The sequence below is a fragment of the Bubalus bubalis genome, chromosome 17 (assembly GCF_019923935.1).
Source record: "Bubalus bubalis isolate 160015118507 breed Murrah chromosome 17, NDDB_SH_1, whole genome shotgun sequence".
Classification (NCBI taxonomy): Eukaryota; Metazoa; Chordata; class Mammalia; order Artiodactyla; family Bovidae; genus Bubalus; species Bubalus bubalis.
Window position 1 is genome coordinate 59,895,347 of NC_059173.1, and position 23,578 is coordinate 59,918,924.

The 23,578-nt window shown below is 44.9% G+C and overlaps 1 protein-coding gene across 7 annotated transcripts in view; it reads right to left on the bottom strand.

The window, feature by feature from the left end:
* Nucleotides 1–23,578, bottom strand: part of ZNF827 (zinc finger protein 827) — a 192,280-nt gene that overhangs the window by 83,003 nt on the left and 85,699 nt on the right. For all 7 annotated transcript variants that reach the window (XM_025268127.3, XM_006065714.4, XM_044930474.2 and 4 more), the window contains exons 6-7: nucleotides 5,917–6,156; nucleotides 3,415–3,469 (exon numbers count right to left, since the gene is read on the bottom strand). In XM_025268127.3, coding sequence (XP_025123912.2) covers nucleotides 3,415–3,469; nucleotides 5,917–6,156 — 295 coding nt within the window. The remainder of the gene's footprint in view (nucleotides 1–3,414; nucleotides 3,470–5,916; nucleotides 6,157–23,578) is intronic.

The following is a 23,578-nucleotide window of genomic DNA, read 5'->3' on the forward strand; positions in this document are numbered from 1 at the left end:
GGGAGAGAACTGTAGAGAATCAGTTTCTTTCTTCAGCACTGCACATCTCTTTTCCCCTCTGGTTCCCCCGGATCTCCAGACCTCAAGAGCAGACCCCAACGTGTAGAGGGGCTCAGGCAACCACTGGCATTTGGAAGTGCCTGATCCCAATACTGCACTAAGGCCAGCATCCAGGGCTGCCCTTCATAAGTAAAGCATCTCAAATGTGTCCAGGAACCCTTAAACTTGGACAACTCCGAACTCTGACTTCAATCATTAGTGATCCTTCTGGACGGTCAGCTTCTTCTAGGAAATCAAACATGGGAAATCAGGTAACTAACCAAATGTTCCACTTAGTACTTACAAAAATCAGGAGATATGGAAATTCGGAGGCTTGATGCAAATCGTTTTGGAAAGTATCACAAATCATACCTTAAAACATAACCCCCATTAGTTGATCTTGTGCAAACTTCTTATAAAAAACATAGTTCTTTCTAAAACAGGAACCAAAAAAGAAGATATAGAACTAGTATTTTTTCCTTATTTCTGCTATCAGTAACTCAGGTTATAGAGGATTTCTTGGCACAAGGCAGCTTGATTCTATTCCACCTTAAGTAATGAGGTAAGAAGGGAAAAAAAAAAGAGATCTCTTTGACGAGAGGCTAATTGGGCAAGTTGCCCACTCAAAGGAAAAATAAAAACACACCAAGGATTTTGTCCAAGAACAACAAACCGAGAAACCCGTAACATTGATTTCTGAATGCTACATCATGGGGTGGGGTGGGGGGCCCATAGGAAGCATCTCTTCCTTTGCTTTGGGCAAAAGATCTGATTTGGATTTCTTCTTACTCATAATCTCCCAGCAACAGGAGAATTTAAGGATTGCTTCATATTTGCCAAATGGCTTTTAAAAAAAAATGTCTTTTCTATCCTATAATTATGCTCCAGCTCCAGCCAAGGGAACTGAGGCTATGAGGCATATTTCACTTGTTTGGGGCGAGTTCAAACCTCCTCTTACCTCTTCCCAGGGAACATCTGAAGAGCATGCCGTAACAAGGTCTCTCAGCATACCTTTCCTTTACATAAGTATCATCATGTAGTCTTAAAGAGCCAGCAGGAAACCTCCAAGGAGACGCTGCTGGGGTCCTGCCCAGGTCAACTTTAATGCACTGGTGCACCCACCCCCACGGTGCTGGGCGTGTTGGCTGCTCACAGCGAGAACCACCCTCATGGTTGGAGAGGTGGGCCACACATTCCCTGCTGAATTAGTAGATAATAAGGGGGTACCAAGAGCTGGCTCCTTTACCTCGAGGCAGGATTTACTCTGTGGTGCAATCCGTGTCTCAGAACTCTCCGTGGAAGGGAACTGGAGCTAGAACCCAGCTCACACCCCGTTCTCGCTCAGCTCTCCTTCTCTCTCCCAACCCACTGCATCCCGGCAGGTCGCCCTGAGCACACCCATATGAGAATCCTGTCTCAGGCTCTGCGTCTAGGGAACCTGACCTGTGACACTTCAGGAAGCCTATGGAAGCAAATTAAACTTGACTCCTATTATCTTTAATCTGCTGTCTTTCGATGTCTACCAATCCGGCCAATTTCATGTGTTTAGACAAATGAACATAGCATAGATACTTTAAAAATAGCCTTAAGATTACATTTTATGCTTTTGAACTGTGGCATTGGAGAAGACTCTTGAGAGTCCCTTGCACTGCAAGGAGATCAAACCAGTCAATCCTAAGGGAAACCAACCCTGAATATTCATTGGAAGGACTGATGCTGAAGCTCCCATACTTTGGCCACTTGATGTGAACAGCAGACGCATTGGAAAAGACCCTGATGATGGGAAAGATTGAAGGTAAAAGGAGAAGAGAGTGGCAGAGGATGAGATGGTTGGATAGCACCACTGATTCAATGGACATGAACTTGGGCTAACTCCAGGAGATAGGGAAGGGACAGGGAGGCCTGGGATGCTGCAGTCCATGGGGTTACAACGAGTTGGACACGTTTAGTGACTGAACAACAAGATTACATGGTGAAGGCAGTCTGGAATGTCCAGCAAGTTGCACCTCCTATTTGGGCATCCAGCTGAACAAGACAAAATCACTTCTCTACCCACCCAGACCAATTTCCCAACACAACGCACAGGCCAGATCAGGTTGCAAGACTAGTTTCCCATCTGTATACTCACACATGGATCAAGGCCGAGACCACGCCTGGGTTCTGCTAGAGGCAGATTCTGTCCCTAACAGCATACAAACCCTGTTTGTATACTGTATACCCTGCTCTCTTTTAATCACTGTTTAATATGTGCCAGTCCCACATTTCAATTCACAGGATTAAAAAGAAGAAACAGCTCAGGTGAAGTTTCAAAGGAGCACTGTTCCTGTGTACTGTGAGCATCCTGTGTGATGCTCAGAGCTTGATTCCTGTCACATCTTCTGCCCCAAGAATTAAAACCCCGAAATCCATCAACAGTTCGCACAAGGAAGAATCTAAGTTTTTTCAGGAAATAAAGTTCCTTGACTTAAAGCCTTCCAAGGGGGAGAAACATCCTTCCCTGGTGGTCCAGTGGTTAGGACTCTGCTGCCAATGCAGTGGGGGACAGGTTCCATCCCTGGTTGGAGAACTAAGATCCCACATGCAGCATGGCATGTCCAAGAGATAAATAAAATACATTTTTAAAAAAGCCTTCCAAGGGGGAGACTGTTTTTCCCCAGAGTTCCCTTCCCAGTGATGGTGTCTGTGCTTGTTGGCACTTGCCTGCCAGCTCAGATCTGGGTGGTTATAAGGCTCAGAACGGGTGGCAGATGGGCAGGCAGCCCCCTGGCTAACCTTCTCTGAAAACTCCTCTGGCAAATGGGGATGCTTCCTTACCTACAGTTGTTAGTGATGTCAGTTTTCCTGCACGTTTTGAAAGCACTGTCTTTCTTCTACATTTTTGCTCTCCTAACAATGCCGTGAGTTAAAAAGGTGGGATGTCCCTGGCGACAAATGATCAGCTTACAGCGCAAAGCTCCTGAGGAACACAGTTGAACTCGGTCTGCCAACCGAGTGAGGCTTTCCCCGACACACAGACCCAGCTCCCAGTCACAGTCTGGCCACCCGCTTCAACCCTCAAGTCAGGAAACTTTAGCCCAAGAGGATAATAAGTATCCACTTCACAATATCATTGTAAGGAATTAAAAAAAAAAGCATAAGGAAAACTCGCAGCACAGTGACACCCTCAGATGTTTAATAACTATGAATGGTCTTTCCCCTTGGGGTCCTTTGCTTTCCCTACTGTTTCCACCAACCAAAGTTCAAACCCAAAATGGTGGAAAGGGGGTGACTTCTGAACCTAGTAAAAGAAAAAGGTTTGAGGAACGCTGTTCAAACTGTGATGCGGGCCTGATGACTCCCACAGGGGGTATCTGAGGGGACCCCACGGTGGCCTACCTGGTGGTCGTCCGGATGGTGTTTTCTTTCTGAGTGTGCTCTTTGCTCACCTTCTCTGTAAAGACAGAGGATGAAACAGACATCTCTTAAGTTGCTCTGACTCAACCTGTGTGTTTAAGGCTGAAGCAGAAACATCTTCCACACCTCTTTCTCTCTTGTGGTTTTCTTTTGGTTTCTCTTTCAAGCAGTCAAACCCTTCCTATCTTACTGGTAAAGACAGGCAACAGAAGCATGTCAACAGCATCTACCAAAATAGTTGATTAAAAACCAATCAAAGGGAAAGAGTTACTAACAAAGTACAAGCGTGTGTCTGATTTTCATCAGGCCTCAGTAAGTACATGTACATACCCCCCCGCCACATACACACACACACACACACACACACACACACACACACACACACAGATGTGCACAAAGATAGTTATTTCGATTATATTTTCCCCCAGCTGAAAAATGTCTGTTTTTCTCTGATTCAGCATGAAAACTGCAGTTGTTGGAACTGTTCCGCTTCTGACTTTGATGACAACCTTTAAGCGTTCCGTATTGGCAGGCCGCTTTGTGAGGCAGGCCATAAAAACAGTCGTAAGACCTCTGGGTGTGAGAGTCATCGAGCGCTTATTCTGATAAATGTCACAGGGGACCAAAAAAATATCATTAGACGAGGGGAGGTAAACTCTCCCTTACTCCGTCTTGAGGTCTGTATCTACCAGCTGTCAGAAATTATTTAATTAGCTTTCAAGAGCACAAAAGTTGACCTCTGGTCTTCCCTAACCAGTTCAAATGTGAGGCTTCTGACTATCACAGCTCTCAATGGCTTCTTTTAAGTCTCCAGAGGAAACCTGGCCACCTCTACAAGGGTTTCAGATTTCAACGGCAGGGCAAGCGAAAAACCCCTAATCTCATGGATTCGGGGAGAAAATGTAAACAAAGATTAACGCTATCTTTCCCATGCTTTTAAACACTGGTCTGAGGCTGCTGTGTACATGTTTGTGGGGACGACTCCTTTCTGTCCACTCAACAGTGACAATGAGGGTTAATTTGGATTCACAGGCAGGGTTCTTTGAGAGAGCAGGAAATCGGGGCTAAATGACTTGCTTGAGGTCACCGGGGCGGTCAGTGACAGCGCCAGGGTGAGAACTCTCAGACACAAAGTTTTGAGCTGATAGTAGACCATGATAATGTACTGCTGGAGATAGAGACTTTTTGAAAAGAGCCACACTGGCCTCACTTCTGCAAATCTGAACTGCCAAATCACTCACAAAATTACATTGTTTTTAGAGATGCATTCAGCCTGTTTTGCTTTTTTTCTTTCTTTAAAGAAAAGCATCTTGCATGTTTGGAGCGTCTTTGGAACTTGCAAAGAACTATATGGCCTATTCAGTTTACTGACTTCACTGTTTCCACCTCTTTGAGCTCTGCACAAGCACAGTTCTTGTTTGAGAACGCACAGCCACCATCTTCAGCACCAACCAGTAACTTCACGGCCATGGGCAGTGTCACAAAGCCAACGAGAAAATGAGCTATCAGAATGGCATACAGATCCGAGCTTCTTTCCTTTTTCTGGGGTTTTTCTTAGTGGAGAAAAGTTAGCACTTAAATAATGTGGCATTTAAATAATGGGTGTTTTAAATCTGCAAGTCATAGCAAAACAGAGTTCATGAAACATCAGTGACAAACGCTACTGATGCCTGAATTTCAGTATGTAGGCCAATGTTTGACCAAAGATAAAGTATCTGTGTTTCTATATAACTCTGAATCTTACATGAGTCTCCTTCATTCATCTCAATCACATTCAAACAGTAACAGCACATTAAATTTGATAACAATGAAGAGGATGCTGCTTGAAAGAGGTAATAAAGGGAACAACTTAGGTTCTAGGACCCTTACCTATTCTATCAAGACATTTAGCTGAGCTAGCAACTGACTTCTAGACTGAATTCTAAGTAGTCAAAGTAGAAAAAGTTGGTTTACAGAAAATGTTCTACCAGGTTATAGCTGGGGAAATAATCCTTACAGTTTCATCTTTTACTTTTCCCTTTCCTTGGCTTTTTTTTGCAGGGGCAAGATATAGTAAAATCTCATTAATTCCGATCACACTACTTTGGAATTCACGGTAATTCAGCCACTATTAGAATAAACTGAAGTTAATCTTTTGCACATTAGAAAAAAAAAAAAAAAGGCTGTTAATCAGATCAACTGCCTAAACAAAACTAGAGGTGAGATATTTCATCCATGCAGCAGGGATCTTTTGCATGGAACTGAATAGAGTTCTAATTTCAAATGATTCCTAACTGTTTATTAAAGAAAGTTTGGCAGGAGTTTGACTTGGCAACATCTGATGGACTGTTCATTTGAGTGGCGGACTCCATGTTAAAGTAACAAAGTGGATTTCTGTCTAAAAAAGCCTATAATGCAGGTGTTTTTTTTTTACTTTATTAGAGTGGCTTTCCCTCAAATCAGTCCCAACTATTGACTTTTTTTTTTCCCTGCAAGAAAACGTACCTGACAGTTGAAAAAGCAGCTCGGAAGCCATCTTCACAGAGATGTCCTGACTGAACAGGTTTCTCTCCGGGGGTACTCTGCCTTCTGGCAGCTTCTGCAAGGGTTCCGTTTTCTCTCGCCCGATTAAAGTGCTGTAGCCAACATTGCGGCTGGGTGATATCGAGACCTGCGAGTCCTGGATGTCAACCTCCATAGGCTCCTCTTTAATCTTCACCATCTGAGTGTCCTTGTAGCTTTCCGCTGCAAACAGGTGAATGAAGAACAAAAATGCTAGAGTTTCTTAATTCTGAACCAAACCCAGTCTTTCATCACAGAGAGAACCACAAGGGAGTGGTTAAGAAGAAAGCACCATGGCACACTGGAACACAGTTTGAAAACCTTCTAGTTTAACCTTACGACCGACCTAGCAATCCTTATTCCTGGGCATATGGCCTGAGAAAACTGTAATTCAAAAAGACACATGTATACATGTTGCGGATTCATGTTGATGTATGGCAAAACCAATACAATATTGTAAAGTAATTAACCTCCAATTAAAATAAATAAATTTATATTAAAAAAAGACACATGTTACACCAATGTTCTCTGAAGCATTATTTTTAATAGCTAGGACATGGAAGCAATCTAGATGTCCGTCAGCAGATGAATGGATAAAGAAGAGGTGTATACAATGGAATATTACTCAGCCATAAAAAAGGAATGAAACTGGGTTATTTGTAGCACCATGGAGTGAACCTAGAACTTTTGTCATACAGAGTGAAGCAAGTCAGAAAGAGAAAAACAAGTATCATATAATAATGTATATATGTGGAACTTAGAAAAATGTTACAGATGAACCTATCTGTAGGGAAGGAGTGGAGATGCAGACGTAGAAAAGAAATATGAGGACCCAGCGGTGGGGAGGAGGGGGCTGGGTGAACCGGGACAGCAGCACCAGCATATATACCCTGCCGAAGGTGAGACAGACAAGCTGGTGGGAGGCTGCTGTGCAGCACCGGGAGCTCAGCTCGGTGCTCTGCAATGAGCTAGAGGGGCGGGAGGGAGGCTCCCGAGGGACGGGACTTATGTATACATATAGCTGATTCACTTTGTTGTACAGCAGAGATGAACAGAATATTGTAAAGCAATTACACTCCAATTTTTTTAAAAAATAGAACACTGGTTTAACTCATCTGACTTCTGGAAAAGGTAGGAAACGGAAGCTCGAGAGGTCAAGGAACTTGCTCAAGGCCACACAAATGGCAGCAGAAGCAGGGTGAATGTCTCCCAGATCTAGAACCAGGTTTCCTGACCGCAGTCTCGCAATCACTTTCACACGCTATTTCTTCTCTGCCATGCTGCTTCTAGAACTTACAGAGAACACAGCAAACATCTGCCCTTGTTTTATATTTCTAACATACTCAGCTTCAGTGAATCAAGTAAGAGCGAGCATATTCATACTATGATTTTCTTCCCCTCTTTCGAAAGCTCCGATCAATATTTTTTTCTTTCTTTTCCAGGGCACCTAAATTAATAAAGAATAAGTAGGGTTGATGCAACCAAGACATTTACACCTTGATGGGAGCTAGTAATCCTCAAGACCACCTAGGAAGTTAATTGCAGCCCAAGGAGTAACACTTAGGAAAACAGCAATCCTACAAGTTATAATAACAGTTCAACCTGCTGACTGCTCTAGCTTAGGTGTGGCTATTGAACATTTGGTCTCTAGCTTGAAACATACATTTACTTTGGAAGGCGAGAGTGTCTCTATGGACATGTGTTCCTTAGCGTTGATGAGAGAACACCCTGGAAACAAGGTGGGATAATTAGCCCAGCCATTAATTTGCGTCACTTTAAAAAAAGGCCACACTTTCAAATCAGTAAACATTTGTTAGCTATTACTGTACACTGTACACTCACGCATTCTGGAAAACCTAACAAAATCCAAAAAGGACTAAACAGATGGATGACAGACTGGATTACCTGGGCAGGCCCTGAATCCAATGACAAGTGTCCATATCATACATGGATGAGAATGAGACAGAGACACAGTGGAGAAGGCCACGTGGGGACAGACACTGTGCTGCAGACCAAATGCTGGGATTCCCACCCCCGAGTTAATATGTCGAAGCCTAGTCACCAATGTGACAGTGTTTGGAAGTAGGGCCTTTGGGAGGTGATTAGGTCACGAGGAGCCATCCCCCATGCACTGCGTTAGTGCCCTTGTAAAGAAAACCCCAGAGAGCTCCCTTGCCCCTTCTTCCATGTGAGGACACAGGGCAAAGATGCCTGACAGTGAACCAGGAAGAAGGCTCTCACTTGACCATGCTGGCACCTTGATCCTCGACTCCCAGATGCCAGATCTGCGAGGAATACATTGCTGTTGTTTACAAGCGACCCAGTCCATGATATTCTGGTACAGAAGCCCAAAGAGACGGAGACAGAGACTGGAGTTTTGCAGTCACAAGTTAAGGCCTGCCTGGAGCTAATAGAAATTTGGAAGGAGTGCGGAAAGATTCTCCTCTAGAACCTTCAGATTTCAGACTTCTGGCCCCCATGGCTGTTGGTTTCAGCTACCAAGTTGGTGGTCATTTGTGATGGGTGGATGGATAGATCGTTAGATACATATTGGGTTGGCCAAAAAGTTCATTTGGGTTTTTCCTTAAGGTCCTAAGGGAAAACTGGAATGAAATTTTTGGCCAGCCCAGTGGATGGCTAAATAGACAGACATAACAGTAAGAGGCAATAGTAAGCAAGTGCAGATCTGTGGGACAGTTAGGAAATATGACAGGGAAATCTCATTGCTCTAAGTGGGGTAGTCAGAGAAAGCTAGGCTCTCCTTGCCAAGTATGAGACAGGTGAAAGTCAAATATATGCAGATTATTGATTTGCAATAAAGAAGATAGAGGAGTATTTTTAATAAAACAAAATTAATAGGGTGCTACCCATAAGATTTCATGTAAGAAGTGTGCTAATTGTGCTTTTTTTCTTCCTGACATATTACACATGCTACTCAGAGAAAATGAGCTGATTTTTGTCAGCAACTAAACTGCAGGCAACCGTTATATTTAATTTAGATCCCTCTCCCCACATTCCTGTCAAGTTTTGTTTTTTTTTTTTCTTTTTTCTTTGCATGTCTGTGACGCTCATAAAAACCAAGTCCATTGATTTGATCATCCTAAAAAAAAAAAAAAAGGAAAAGAAAAGAAGAATATAAAGCTTTCCAAGTTACATGCCTGGCTTCTATGCCTTTACTTCTGGCCCATCTGATTCTTTCTTGAGTCCTAACTGCACCCCTGACCCCCTAAGGGATTTGGGGACCTGACAGCCATCCTGACCTTCCCTTAGATCACCCACAGGCACGGTCGCCACACACAGTGCCCTCTTAGTGTCCCCTCAAACTACTCAGGATTTGGAAAATAAACAGTGGGGTCAGTGTCATAGGTACATAGTGATGTCTCTGAACCTTGCCAGTCATTCCAAGGCCCGAGGACAAACTCAAAGCGATGCTAGGAAGGGATTCATTTCGTTAAAAAAAGGAAAAAAAAAAAAAAACAAACAAAAAAAACAACTTAACAAACATAAAAAGAGCAAAGCTAGAAAGAAGCTCTATTATTTATCTCCCCAAAAGCCCCTTTTCCCCAGCTTTGCCCCTGGATTAAAAATCACCTGTCTGTTTCCACTCCTGGATTTAATGAAATCAGTTTTGTCCACCAGCTTTCACATGTTTTATTTTTCATATTTTTAAACATTTTAATACAACAAAGATAAAAAATAATATATTAGTTAAATCTGATTTTAATTTAGAATCAAAATATCTAGTGAAATACGACACCGTGCTTCAAGGTATGGCTAACCACAGGAACTGTCACGTCTTCAAGTAACACTAAAATTACCTGAAACACTAAAGTAACACTTCAAGTTTCTCTGCAGCTTGGGTGACATTTTAGGCAGAATTCTTAGAAGAAAAATGTCCACTTTCTGCTGTCTGCTTAGTCGCTCAGTTGTCTCCAACTCTTTGCGATCCCATGGACTGTAGCCCACCACGCTCCTCTGTCCCTGGAGACACTCCAGGCAAGAATACTGGAGTGGGATGCCATGGCTTCCTCCAGGGGATCTTCCCAACCCAGGGACTGAACCCAGGTCTCCAGCATTACAGGCAGATTCTTTACCGACTGAGCCACCAGGGAAGCCCAGGCTAATTTTGCTTCCCTCATTAGGTACGAGTTTCCAAGCCCTTTGTTTCATATCAAAAGTACTTCAATCGTCCTAACAATTCATAGATGCTCTGAATAACAGATTGTTTAATTTAAACATTTTAAAGATGATATTACTAACTGGTAACATTACTTGGCTAGTTCAGACAACCCAGTAGTTCAGATTGAAACAGACCTGAAATAACAATGAAATTAACGTAGTATTCCCTCTCCCTCCATATTGGGCACAAAGCTTCCTTATGTTTAAACATGAGTACACTAAATAAAGTCCTCTGGCTAATTTAGGGTAGAACATACTCTAAAAAACCAACTTTGGGGGGAGCTGAATTATGACGTATAGATTTCACAGATGTTTTTATTGAACTTAATGCCAAATAACAGGCCACATGTTAGTTACTTGAAACTGGTGGCATTTACTGTGGGGTGAGGGAAAGGTGAGAGGGGGACCACAGTCATTTCAGCCATTCAAAGCTACTCAAAGACAGAGAAGGAAAATACCTTCATTCTCTTTCCTTTCTCATTGGTCACCTGAAGCAGTCTGATTTGTGATGTTACTAACAAATCAGCTGTATAAAAGCTACTTGGGATAATTTCAAGTATGATTTTTCCCTGAAGTGCTTTGTTCTCTTTCTTATGACAACTCTTGACCTTTCAAAACTGCACAAAACACTGATGGCTGTTAAAAAACCTTTAGCATTTGTAATCTACCTGACAGACCCCAGACTCACTGAGAAGTTTTCAAACTGACAGCTCAGTGGGCAAGTGAGACATAATTCAATAAATATTTGTATAGTCCTTGCACTTCCACGCGATAGCATCACTGCCGAGTGTTTTCTTACCTTTTTTAAAAGGTAGGATTTTCTGAACCTCCGGACATTTGAAGCCAGACACTTCCCTGCCGTAGGAGGCTGTGCTGTGCATTGCACGATGTTCAGCAACATCTCTGGTCTCTAACCACTAGATACCAGAAGCACCAGTCCTCTAATTGTGACAACCACAAATAATTCCAGACATTCCAAAGTCCTTTGGGGGGCAAAATCTCCCCAATGGAAAAATACGGCTGTAAAGTTTTGCCACACTCTTTGTTTTTGCCCCTTCTCCTCTGACCCCATTTAATTAGCACCCAAGGCAAAGAAGAAAGAAGCTCCTTCTAAGTTCCAGCTTGGTTCAACAGTATCTCAGCCCAGCTGGCCAAGGATGCAGGAGGTGGGCTGACGGGAACAAAGTTTCTGCTACATTTCTTTCTTGGTCCCTAGCTCGCTCCCTTTTGTGTGTAGCATCGTAATATAGGGGCTTCCCAGCAGGCACACTGGTAAAGAATCCCCAAGCAGGAGATGCGGGTTTGATCCCTGGTTTGGGAAGATGCCCCGGAGGAGGGCATGGCAACCCACTCCAGTACTCTTGCCTGGGAAATCCCATAGACAGAGGAGCCTGGCGGGCTACAGTCCATGGGGTCGCAAAGAGTAGGACACGACTTAGTGACTAAACAGCAAAAGCATTCTAACATAACAAGGGTTGAATTCATCACTTCACTCACTCTTAGCTTTGAATTCCCCACCCAGGGACATGTCTACACATCCAGGATTTTACTCTTTTCCAACATCTTCCCCCTTCACACACATTTCTGATTCCTCTGGAATCTCTTCCTAAAATGATAAGACAAATATTAATTTGACTCCAGTGGTCTCTACTGCTATTTCAACAGAGAACTTGGCATATGGGAAAAGATAGGAGAGTGTTAAAAGGAGGTGATGCCTGGGAGGTGGATTGCGGGTGACTGTTTAGTGCAATGCTTATTTGTATTTTATAATTTTCTATGATGAATATGGGTATCTTGTCATGTAGTTGTTTTTTTTTTTTTTTAATGGAAAACAATTACATGTGCCGGTAAAAAGCCACTTCCTCTTTAGAGGTGCACAGAACAGTGTGCATGCCTGGAAGCATCAGAAGAGCTGTTTGTGACTCCAACAAACCGCACTCAAACTCTGCTTGGCAACAGAGGAGAAAAAAGCATTGGGAATGCCGTAACACTGTCTTCTTTCCCGCCTTCATAAACACAACATCAAACTGGGTTATTTCATTCATCAGTCACTTGGCCATTCTATACTCTTTTTTTTTAAACGTCTGCCATGTACTCAGAACCATGACGGCTGATTCATGGTATTCAGAGGTAAATAAGATGTGGTTCTTGCCCTCAAGCAGTTTAAATCCAAATGGACGGATGACCAGACAAGTATCAACAGCCCTCTCATACGAGAAGTAAAATTCAAATGCAGGGTGGGAAGAGGAGTCGTGGAAGATCAGAAACCAAAAAACAGAAGTGGAATTGTACTCGACCAGGAGCATCCAGGGAATATCACATTGTCTGTCTGTCTGGAGCATCAAAGCTGGGAGGTGCAACGGGCTCCCTGACTGAGCAGGACTCGGGGTGTCAACGTAAGAGCAACTCTATCTTTGTCTGCCAGTCTTTAAACCTGCCCAGCAGGAAAACATTCTTCTCTTGTTCCTGGGTGAAAACTCAGGCTGGCTTAAAACCTGGTAATGCTTAGATAATGCAAGGCCTAACAACCCTTTAAATAGCAAAAAAAATAATGTTCTTGTTTCAGGATACAGCAGGCTCAGCCCCATGGGTTAATCCACAGCTCAGCCGTTTCGTGAAGGTGATCCCTGTTCCTCCCTGGAAGGGTCCCCAGGATGCCCGAGATGGGGGAAGTGGTGGGGTCGGCTCCCTCTCACGGTCTTGTCGCCTTCTCCCCATCGCACTAGCTGTCCTTCCAGAATCAGAGAAGCGGGGAGGTGGTGGGAGGAGAGAGGAGGGGAGGGAAAGCGCACCGCCCTGTCCTGGAATGGTTTTACCCTCTTTAGGTTGGCGGACATCTCTCCTATGGGATTCACCCATGGGGTCTTCCGAGACTTCTGACTTGGTGGTGATTACCCCCAGCATTCTTTACCTGGCTGAACGACCTCTAGTCGGGCTCACTGATTTTTCCCACTGCCCCCAGAGACACCCTTGCAGGCCTCCATCTTGCGAGTGGGCAAGGGTGCCATCAAGTCTCCAGGCAGCTCCTAGACAGCATTTTTTATAACATCCCTGGTGACCCTCCTGTGGGAATCCAGTCCACGCTGGGGCCACGGGGAACACCTGCCTCTTCATTTGATCAAAGAGAGTGAGTTCAGGCCCCATGCAGACCACACCAAGGCAGTCTGCCATCTCTCAACCTTGTCAGGTGCCAGGCCATGAGGCTCCCCGCTGAGGAAAACACGTGACCGACTCTGCAGATGATGTCCCTTGCAGATTTGAGGTGAGAGGCTGGAACCCTTCTTCCTGTCCCCATTACCCTGCAGTGGGGGAATCACAGCCCAGTTCTCTACAAAATCCCCTCGCCCCAACCTTCAATAACCTCTCACTTTTATACTCTCTCCATTTGACTAAGAAGTACAAGGCGTGTGTGTGTGTAAAATACATGTAACATAAATGGATCGTTGTAACTATTTTCAAGCATACCATTCAGTGGCAGTAAGTACATTCACACTGCTGTGCAGCCATTACCCCTAGCCAGCTCCAGAATTTTTCATCCCCCCGCTGAAACTTTACCCATAAAACACTAACTCTCCATCTTTCCCTCCCCTCAGTCTCTGGCAACCATCATTCTACTTTCTGACTCTAGGTCAGGAGTTTTCACATTTCTAAAAAATTCTTCAATGCAGTAACCTTGTTACTGAAGCCAGATCTTCCATTTAACATCCTGTTTAGCAAAGAGCATCAGGTTATATTCCAGAGAAATTACACTGGAGGGGGCAGGTCAGAGCAGAACATGCAATCTTAAAGGCTGAACCTCGAAGCCGGTCCTAAATGGGGAGCCTGTGAGGATCCAGCCTTTAGCGGGGGTTTGCTTGGAGAAGCAGTATGATCAGATGACATTTTGGAAGGGCAATTGGGCAGGGATGCTTATATGGGACGAAGGGACTGGCAGAAATGGAAATGGGGAGTGGAGGGGACTTTCTGTATTAACAGCAATCCAAGCAAGGAGGTGATGAGAGCCTGAACTGCTGTTCACAAGGGGAGAAAAGACTCCCAAGATACTCCAGAGGCTGCACGCTGAGGCACTGGTGGCGGAGTCTGAATCAAGAATGAAGACACCAATCTGAGAGTAGTTATGAAGAAACCTTGTGCATGGTCTGGGTAAGAGGGAGGTGAAATTTTTAAAAGTAACAATTCTATGACTTTTAAGCCTCCGAAATTTGGGAAATGCTATTAATAAGAATGGGCTTCCCTTGTGGTGCAGCTGGTAAAGAATCCGCCTGCAACGCAGGAGACCTGGATTCGATCCCTGGGTGGGGAAAATCTCCTGGAGAAGGGAAAGGCTACCCACTCCAGTATTCTGGCCTAGAGAATTCCATGGCCTCTATAGTCCACGGGGTCACCAAGAGTCAGACACAACTGAGCAACTTTCACCATATTCTTCTTCACACATAAACAAGAATAAGGAAAGATGGCTTGGGGAGAAGTATGAAGGGAGATTTTCAGCTCTATGTTGGCTAAGTATCTGTGATTCCCACAAGAAGTGGAGGTCGTGATGGCTTAGAGGCAGTAAGAGAACAGACAGACCGGAAGTCATGTGAATCCAAGGGGCTGTGTGAGATCAGAAAGGGAGGGTGAGTAGGGAGCAGAGGATGGGGAAGAAAAGGAGGGGGAGAAGAGGCGGGGAGGGCGGGGTCCAGCACAGCGGCCATGTGCACGGAGGTCGGCGGGGGAAGGTGGTGATGGTGGCCGTGAGCAGGCGCTGCCCACTCCTGCCTTTGGGCACCCACACCCTTACAAGCATTCCTTTTCTTAGTGTCTGCCCCATATAAGCCCTCAGCCCCACTCTCCCTGCCACCTGCCAAACACACCCCACCATTCCTCACCTTGCGCTCAGTTGCTCGGTTGTGTCCAACAGACTCTTTGTGACCCCATGGATTGTAGCCCGCCAGGCTCCTCTGTCCATGGAATTCTCCAAGAATACTGGAGTGGGTTGCCACTTCCTACTCTAGAGAATCTTCCCAGCCCAGAGATCGAACTCCCCCGTCTCTTGCATCTCCTGCATTGGCAGGGGGGTTCTTACCACTAGCGCTGCCTGGGGCTCCTCACCTTATTCTCTTCTCTCGATAATAACCTAGACAGGTTTCAAAATGACTCAGACTTCCCTCTGTGAGGGCCTTCCTTTATCTTCATCAGACGGCACCCTTCCCTCCTCTCTCCTACCTCTAGACGGTTCAGACCTTGCTAACGTTGCACTGGGCTGTAGTTTGATTCTTTACAGATTTGTTTCCCCTGTGGACTGCACGCTTGGCAAGGGCCTGGTTCTGATTCCACTTGCATTCCCAGGACTCTGAAGATATTGGGTTAATATCTGTTTGTCACGGGCATCGCTTGAGGCAGAGCACACGGTTGGTGTGCAATCTTCCCCCTCCCCGACGCCTCGGTCTGCTGTGGACACTCATGCATGCCATGAACCTGAAATACAGAAGGGTCCAGCACCGGCAGTGGTACTCAAATAAACAACGATAACTGGCTGTGCTCTCTCTGGACTGCCATCGTGATGCTGTTTTTGAATAACCAGACACTTAAAAGAGCCTCTAGAAGCAACACCAATGACTCCATATGGGAACATTTCACTTTCTAGAGTGATACCCATGTCAATCAGATGAACTGAAAATCTTTTGTCTTCAACTTGCCATTTGCAAAAAGTTCTGGGCTGGGCACAAAAATGGGGTCCAGGTATGTGTGAACTGATTCCCGGAGGTGTCCGGTTTATTACTTAAAATTTTGTTTAGAAGTGTGAGTGACAGCTCTCACTGCATTGAAGTGATGCACTTTAGGTAGAGCAGAATCACAGTCAAATCCAGCCCCAAGTGGCCCTGAAACCAACAGAACCAAGTGGAGAAGGGGAGGGGAGGGGGCAGATGGGAAGACCCCCCCCATCTCCCTTCACTCCTCGGATTCAAAAACCAGGGATCCAAGTAACACCGGCCAAATCATCTCTCCGTGGTACAAAGATAAACAACAAAATCAGATATTCTATCTACTTCTTAACCCATAATCCAGTTAGGATGCTGGGAAGTGATGGCATTCCATTCGAGTGAAAAGTGCACAGAGGCGCCGTCTCTCCTGTTCCTAATCCATGTAATAAGAACAGAACTTGTCCGCCCTACACATCCATCAACAGGTGAATGGATAGAGAAGAGGTAGCATATGCATATGGGCTTTACAGGTGGCTCAGGGGTAAAGAATCTACCTGCCAGTGCAGGAGATGTGGGTTCGATCCCTGGGCTGGGAAGATCTCCTGGAGAAGGAAAGGGCAACCCATTCCAGTATTCTTGCCTGCGAAATTCCATGGACAGAAGAGCCTGGTGGGCTACAGCCCATGAGGTTGCGAAAGAGTCAGAAAAATATATATTTATATTATAAATTTTTAAATATATATATATACACACATACATATATATGTTAAAGTCACTCAGTCATGTCTGACTCTTTGAGGCCCCATGGACTATACAGTCCATGGAATTCTCCAGGCCAGAATACTGGAGTGGGTTGCCATTCCCTTCTCTAGGGGATCTTCCCAACCCAGGGATCCAAGCCGGGTCTCCTGCATTGCAGGCAGTTTCTTCACCAACTGAGCCACAAGGGAAGCCTATATATATATATACACACACACACACACACACACACACACACACACATACATATATACACACATATACATACATACATGATGGAATACTATTCAGGCATTAAAGAGAATGAAATAATGCCATTTGCAGCAACATGGATAGACCTAGACATTATCATACTAAGTGAAGTTAAGTCAGACAGAGAAGTACAAATATCCTATGATATCACTTGCATGTGGAATCTAAAATATGACACAAATGAACCTATGAAACAGAACCATGGACATAGGGAACAGACTGGTGGTTGTCAAGGGGGAGGGATGGAGTGGGAGGTTGGGGTTAGCAGATGCAAGCTTTCATATATAGAAAGGATACACAACAAGGTCCTACTGTATAGCACAGAGAGCTATATTCAACATTCAATGATAAACCATGATGGAAAAGAATATAAAAAAAGAATATATATATATATATGTATAACTGAGTTACTTTGCTGTACAGCAGAAATTAACACAGCACTGTAAATCAACTATACATCAACTAAAAAAATGATAAACTTCATGTGTCTCCACAGTGGTCCTCAGCTGAGTAAAAAGCTCCCTAGTCCTGCTCTGAGGAACAAATCTGATGCCCAGGGCTCACTCACGGCAGCTTCCACATCCCTGGAGAGGAAATTCAGGCTCCTACTGTCCCTACTGGATGTATGGGTCATCTCTTCCCAAGGAAAGAGAGAAGAAACGCTGTCCACAAAAGGGAACAGTGGTGCAGCAATCTTTCTCTAGTTCTCCTAACACACAAGAACCTTCGAGAACAGCGTTCCACTGCCTCTTCCTGGAACAGCAGAATAGGAGACTTATTCTCTGGAATGGATAAAATGCACGGTCTCTGGACTTGAGGGTAACAGGCACAGCTGAGAGCAGGGCAGACAAGTGGTGTGAGGTAGGGAATTGAATTTCCCCCCTTCGATTAAAAAAAGGAAAAAATAGCATTTTTCAGTAGAAGAGCCTTACAATGACCTCCAGTGCATACACACTCACACACACACACATACACACACACACACACACACACACACACACATACACACATACCACCTAGAACTGCACAGGAGTAACTCAGCAAATCATGAGAGCAAGCCAGTATCTATGAAGAAGAAACACAAAGCTGTGCACACCTTTAAATAATTCATCAGACAATTCATTGATTAATTAAATTAGACTGGGACTTCCCTGCCAGTCCAGTGACTTTGCCTTTCAATGCAGGGGGTTCGGGTTCAATCTCTGGTCAAGGAGCTAAGATCTCATGTGCCACATGGCCAAAAAAACAAAACATAAAACAGAAACAATACTGCAACAAGTTAATAAAGACTTTAAAAATGGTTCATGTCAAAAAAAAAATTAGACCATATTTTCCAGGTGAAAAAGATGCACAATAATCTAAACACTAGGAGAATCTTGTTTAAAGTTATGGGGTTAGGTTTTCTGTGAGTCCCCCTTCCTTCTCTCTCTCTCTATCACACACCCCCCTCACATGTTTTATTCTTTTAAAAACTTCAAATATTCGATCAGAATTGGCCCTTTGAATTAGATCACCAAAACCACAAGTGAAGTTGCATTTCCCCTCTCTATCAGTATACTACTTGGTAAACTTAGGAAGGAGAATTAATGAAGGTCTGAAGAGACAGCTATGGACACTAGAATTCACAATTAAGTGGACAGGGCTAAGTAGGAGGTCAACTCAGAAAGACACCATAAGGAGCACCCAGAGTTCCATTTTATTAGTTGTTCTGAATCTGCAAGGAAAAATATGCCCTAAAAAATAACAGAACTCAAACTTTAAAGATCATAAAGAGTGAAATGAGACCTGGAAGTTCCCTTTCAGGGATCCAAGAAACATATCCTTTTTCATCAGAGCAAAGTACTTGAACTTTATTCTTCTGAGCATTCTTCAATTAGTTTTTGCCTCCCCGACATCAACAAGTAATGCAAGAGGTTCCTGCCCGAGATAACTCAGCTGGGCATTTGCCAATGTTTCCAGCCACAAAACTGAGCTCAGAGCAGCAGCACAAATTCTGGACTCGAGTCAGGGCCTGACACTGCCCAGGGTTAAACTATGTAGGGGGCTTCCTGACACAACGGAAGGTCCCTCAGACCAGCCATGTGGTAGATGATCACAAGTCAGAATACGAGCATCACACACAAGGGCTGCATTCGATTTCACTTCTATCCAGAGGACAAGAATTAAAATCTTTGAGTCACCGAGGGCTCCGGGAGATGAGCTTCTCCAGCCAGCAGAGGCTGTGGAGGGGGCCAGTCATTATCTGTTGAACTCTGAGTGTCCCGGTGTTAATGTAAAACCTCTCCCAATCATCTTGTTTTCATTTGATGATTTCACGAGAAATTAGCTAAAGAGGTGCATTTAAACTGTATGTCTGCCATTTGGTACCATTCCAAATGATCTCATTTTTAAAAAATTAACCTATTTTTCATCTAATGTCCAGAATATACTTTTCTTGTCTCACATTTTTTAAAAAAGGGAAAAAGGGTCAATTCAAGTATCTGATCTAAACCTAAAGCGATTTAACATCATTATTCTTTGCCACTTAATAAATCTAAGTCCTGTCCACCTCATCTGTTGTGATTAATAAGCCTTTGTATACCCTTCTATGAACCTGAATGCAGGAAGGATGGGGTTGGGGGGGTGGGCGGCACATAAGTAGATTTTAAAACGAACTCCTGAAAGATTCAGAAGTCCTGCTGACATTTAAAAAAATTGACCAAAAAGCAAGGTCCATCTCTGCCTGGTGGTGGGTTGGCCATTGCCTGACCCTCAATGAGGAAGACAAAGCAGAGTGAGCCCTTAATGCCCAACGAGAGGAAGGCGCACACCAAGAGTTTTATTTCAATCACTAAGAGTTTTACCAAACTTTTAAATATTTTCCACTAACAGATGGTAAAAGGGCTTTAGTATATGCAGACAAGTTTAAAATGCTTTTCTTAGGTGGTGCTAAATATTACTGAATCGTGTCCCAAGGATATCTCTGTTGAGAAGCCCTGACGGCTTCTCTTCCATCGGTCAGTGTTTCCAGAAGGCAGGGAAGGGCTGGAGAGATGGTGCAGAAAGCAGAACCCTGCATAACAACATAATAACTGGAACCCAGTGTGAGCATGAGCAGGGGGATGGGATGGGACGGGAACACAGGGTCACCAGGAAAGGACACTGTCTTGCTCACCTTGGTAGCCCTAGTGGCCAAAAGAAGGCTTGGAAATTAGTAGTTCAGTTCAGTCCAGTCGCTCAGTCGTGTCCGACTCTTTGTGACCCCATGAAACCCAGCATACCAGGCCTTCCTGTCCATTACCAACTCCCAGAGTCCACCCAAACCCATGTCCATCGAGTCGGTGATGCCATCCAGCCATCTCATTCTCTGTCGCCCCCTTCTCCTCCTGCCCTCAATCCCTCCCAGCATCAGGGTCTTTTCCAATGAGTCAACTCTTCTCATGAGGTAAGTATTGGAGTTTCAGCTTCAGCATCAGTCCTTCCAATGAACACCCAGGACTGATCTCCTTTTGGATGGACTGGTTGGATCTCCTTGCAGTCCAAGGGACTCTCAAGAGTCTTCTCCAACACCACAGTTCAAAAGCATCAATTCTTCGGCTCAATTAAATCAGTAATTAAATTGGAAATTAGTAAGGGCTCAAATCGGAGAAGGCAATGGCACCCCACTCCAGTACTCTTGCCTGGAAAATCCCATGGACAGAGGAGCCTGGTAGGCTGCAGTCCATGAGGTCACTAAGAGTCTGACATGACTGAGCGACTTCACTTTCACTTTTCACTTTCATGCATTGGAGAAGGAAATGGCAACCCACTCCAGCGTTCTTGCCTGGAGAATCCCAGGGACGGGGGAGCCTGGTGGGCTGCTGTCTATGGGGTCACACAGAGTCGGACACAACTGAAGCGACTTAGCAGCAGCAGCAGCAGCATCAAGGGCTCAATAAATAGTGCTGAGTGAATGAACAAGGGAAAGAAAACAAAGAACACCCTAAGAAGAAATGGAAAGGTGTGATGAGAAGTAGAGAAGAACTAAAGTTCATTGAATGCTCCAAGAAAACTTTATGAACTTTTGCCAAAAATCAAAGCCTTCATGGCAAATGATAGGTGAGCCTCTGCTTACAATGGGGCACCAGCCTTGGGACCCAACCTGTGGGGGTCCCCGGAGTGGGGATGGGACCATGCGACAGTGGGACCCGTTCCCTCTGGGCTCTAACTCCCCATACTTCTAGGAGACTCTGAGTGCATGGATAGTCTCCCAATGCTGGTTCTGGCTGGTTTTCAACATTCTTTCCCACATGTTTTAAAATCAAACCTACTTGCAAGTAGCCTGAGTGACTCATCTTAATGTCCTTTCCTCTCTCTGTTCCCGCGTCCTCTCTAGCACAGGTGGTGGAGAGTGACACCAGTCCACTGGGGCAGGGGGATGAGGAGGGGACCCTCGGCTGAGAACTTGGCCCTCCTGCTTGAGCTGCCCCTGTTACACACGGGGTGAGGACTTCAGCCTCAGGGTCTTCAAGAAAACTGAGGAGTCATACCAGCCTTCTGCTATGAGCATTTTAGGAGAAACTCTTTTAAACAGTATGGTATGTGCAAGCTGTGCGTGCTCAGTCACTTGGTAATGTTGCTCCTTTGTGACCCCATGGTCTGTAGCCTGCCAAGCTCCTCTGTCCATGGAATTCTCCAGGCCAGAATGCTGGAGTGGGCTCCCTTCTCCAGGGGATCTTCCCCACCCAGGGATCAGACCCAGAACTCCTGCACCGCAGGTGGACTCTTCACCATCTGAGCCACCAGGGATGCCCTTGAACAGTGTCCGGGTAGGATATCCAGGTAGGATATCCAGGTAGGATAGGGTTTGAAAGGTTTTAGCACAAGTGATTGAAAGGAGACAACCATTCATCTCATTTAAATTATCCCAAGTCCCCAGTTTTCTTCTTTATTCCACAGCTTTTAAAAAAGTGCAAAAAATATTACCTACATATCACCCAGTAGCTTGGCTACAAAGGCACTGATGAATCCCAAGGGAAGACTGCTACCAATACTTAAATTTTTTATTTTTCAGCTATGCTGCATGATCTTAATTCCCTGGGCAGGGACTGAACTCTGGCCTCTGCTTTGGAAGCGTGGAGTCTTAACCACGGGACTACCAGGGAAGTCTCTCCTACCGATATTTAAACATGGAGGGAGGCACAATGATTCTGCTCCCAAGATAAGTCCCACAGATCACTGCCATTTCCCCTTCAGTCCCAGTAAGGCTTCAGCTTTGCTAAGGGTTTCTCTCCCTCTCAACCAGAAGGCTATTAAGTTTACCTTTGGCAACACGGACATGGATCACAGGAACTTCCAGAAAGGCTGTCCTGATGGCTGCGACTCCAAAAAGGCAGGAAAAACCTTGGCAGCAACAGGAGGGCAGTGTGTGTTTGCATGTGTGTGTGTGTGTGTGTTTAGGTGGGTTTACAGAGCTAAGGTAGCAATAGGAGGAATAAGGAAAGAAGTTCGTGACATATTCTTTAAACCGTGATGCTCACTACTCGATTTTGAAATTACGATAAATGGTGGCAGGTCACATGTATGTTTGGTCATTGCCCCCACTTCTCCAGCTGTGGAGCGAAGCATGTGGCAGCCATGGGAAACCAGGAAATAGGCTTGAATCCAGCTGCTGGCCCATATTCGGAAAATAGGAAGTAAACCAACGCACAGCACGAACTCAAGACAGCCTACATATGGGGAAAATATATACAAAGTCAAAGTATGAGTCTCTCAGTCGTGTCCTACTCTTTGTGACTGTAGCCCGCCAGGCTCCTCTGTCCATGGGATTTCCTAGGCAAGAATACTGGGCTGGGTAGCCATTCCCTTCTCCAGGGGATCTTCCCAAAATATATACATGTGTAGAGTTTTCACCTTCATGCATTGGAGAAGGAAATGGCAATCCAACTCCAGTGTTCTTGCCTGGAGAATCCCAGGGACAGGAGAGCCTGGTGGGCTGCCGTCTATGGGGTCACACAGAGTCGGACACGACTGAAGTGACTTAGCAGCAGCAGCAGCAGCAGCAGCAGCAGAGTAAACAGAAGACTTCTTAGGAAGAAGGCTGAGTGTGTGCTAGGTCCTCACACTTTGATAATGAGAAAATAGCACTCTTCAAGCCTTCACCTTCCTAGAAAAGTGACAGAAGCCATAAGGGAGAAACAGCTCTCTTCGGGAAAGTGTTCCCTTCTTGGGCAACACGGACACTGCCCTGCTCAGCAGAAACAGCCGCCATTGCTCTCACCCCATGTACATCTTCAGTGCTCTGGGTGCAGACGGCCCGGGTACCACCACCCAGCTGAGCCCCAGCCCAGTGGGATGTGGCCACTTGGCAGCAGACAGAGGAGTCTCCTCTCCAGAGGGAGGTCTGTGATACCAGCCTGTGCCCAGATGGGCACAGAGGACATGGGGTTTAATTATACATGCAAACGTTCCCCTTCTGTGACATGAATAAGTTAAAAGTGAAAGGTTAATATGGCAACAAGAAGAAAAACCATCATGGAATGAGAATGCTTTAGAGCTCTCGTTGAGGAAAATAATAGCTATGCTCTGCCTCACAAGACCACGACCACACTAACACTGCACTAAAACGTCTGAAGCGGGGAGCCGCAAGAAGCTAGAGTGCTGTAAGAGATTCTAAGGCATGGGCAAGACACACCGTTTCTACCTGGCAGGGAAATTTGTCCTCTCAGTGAAAAATGGAACAGAATGTTTGACTGATTACTCAAATGTTTGCA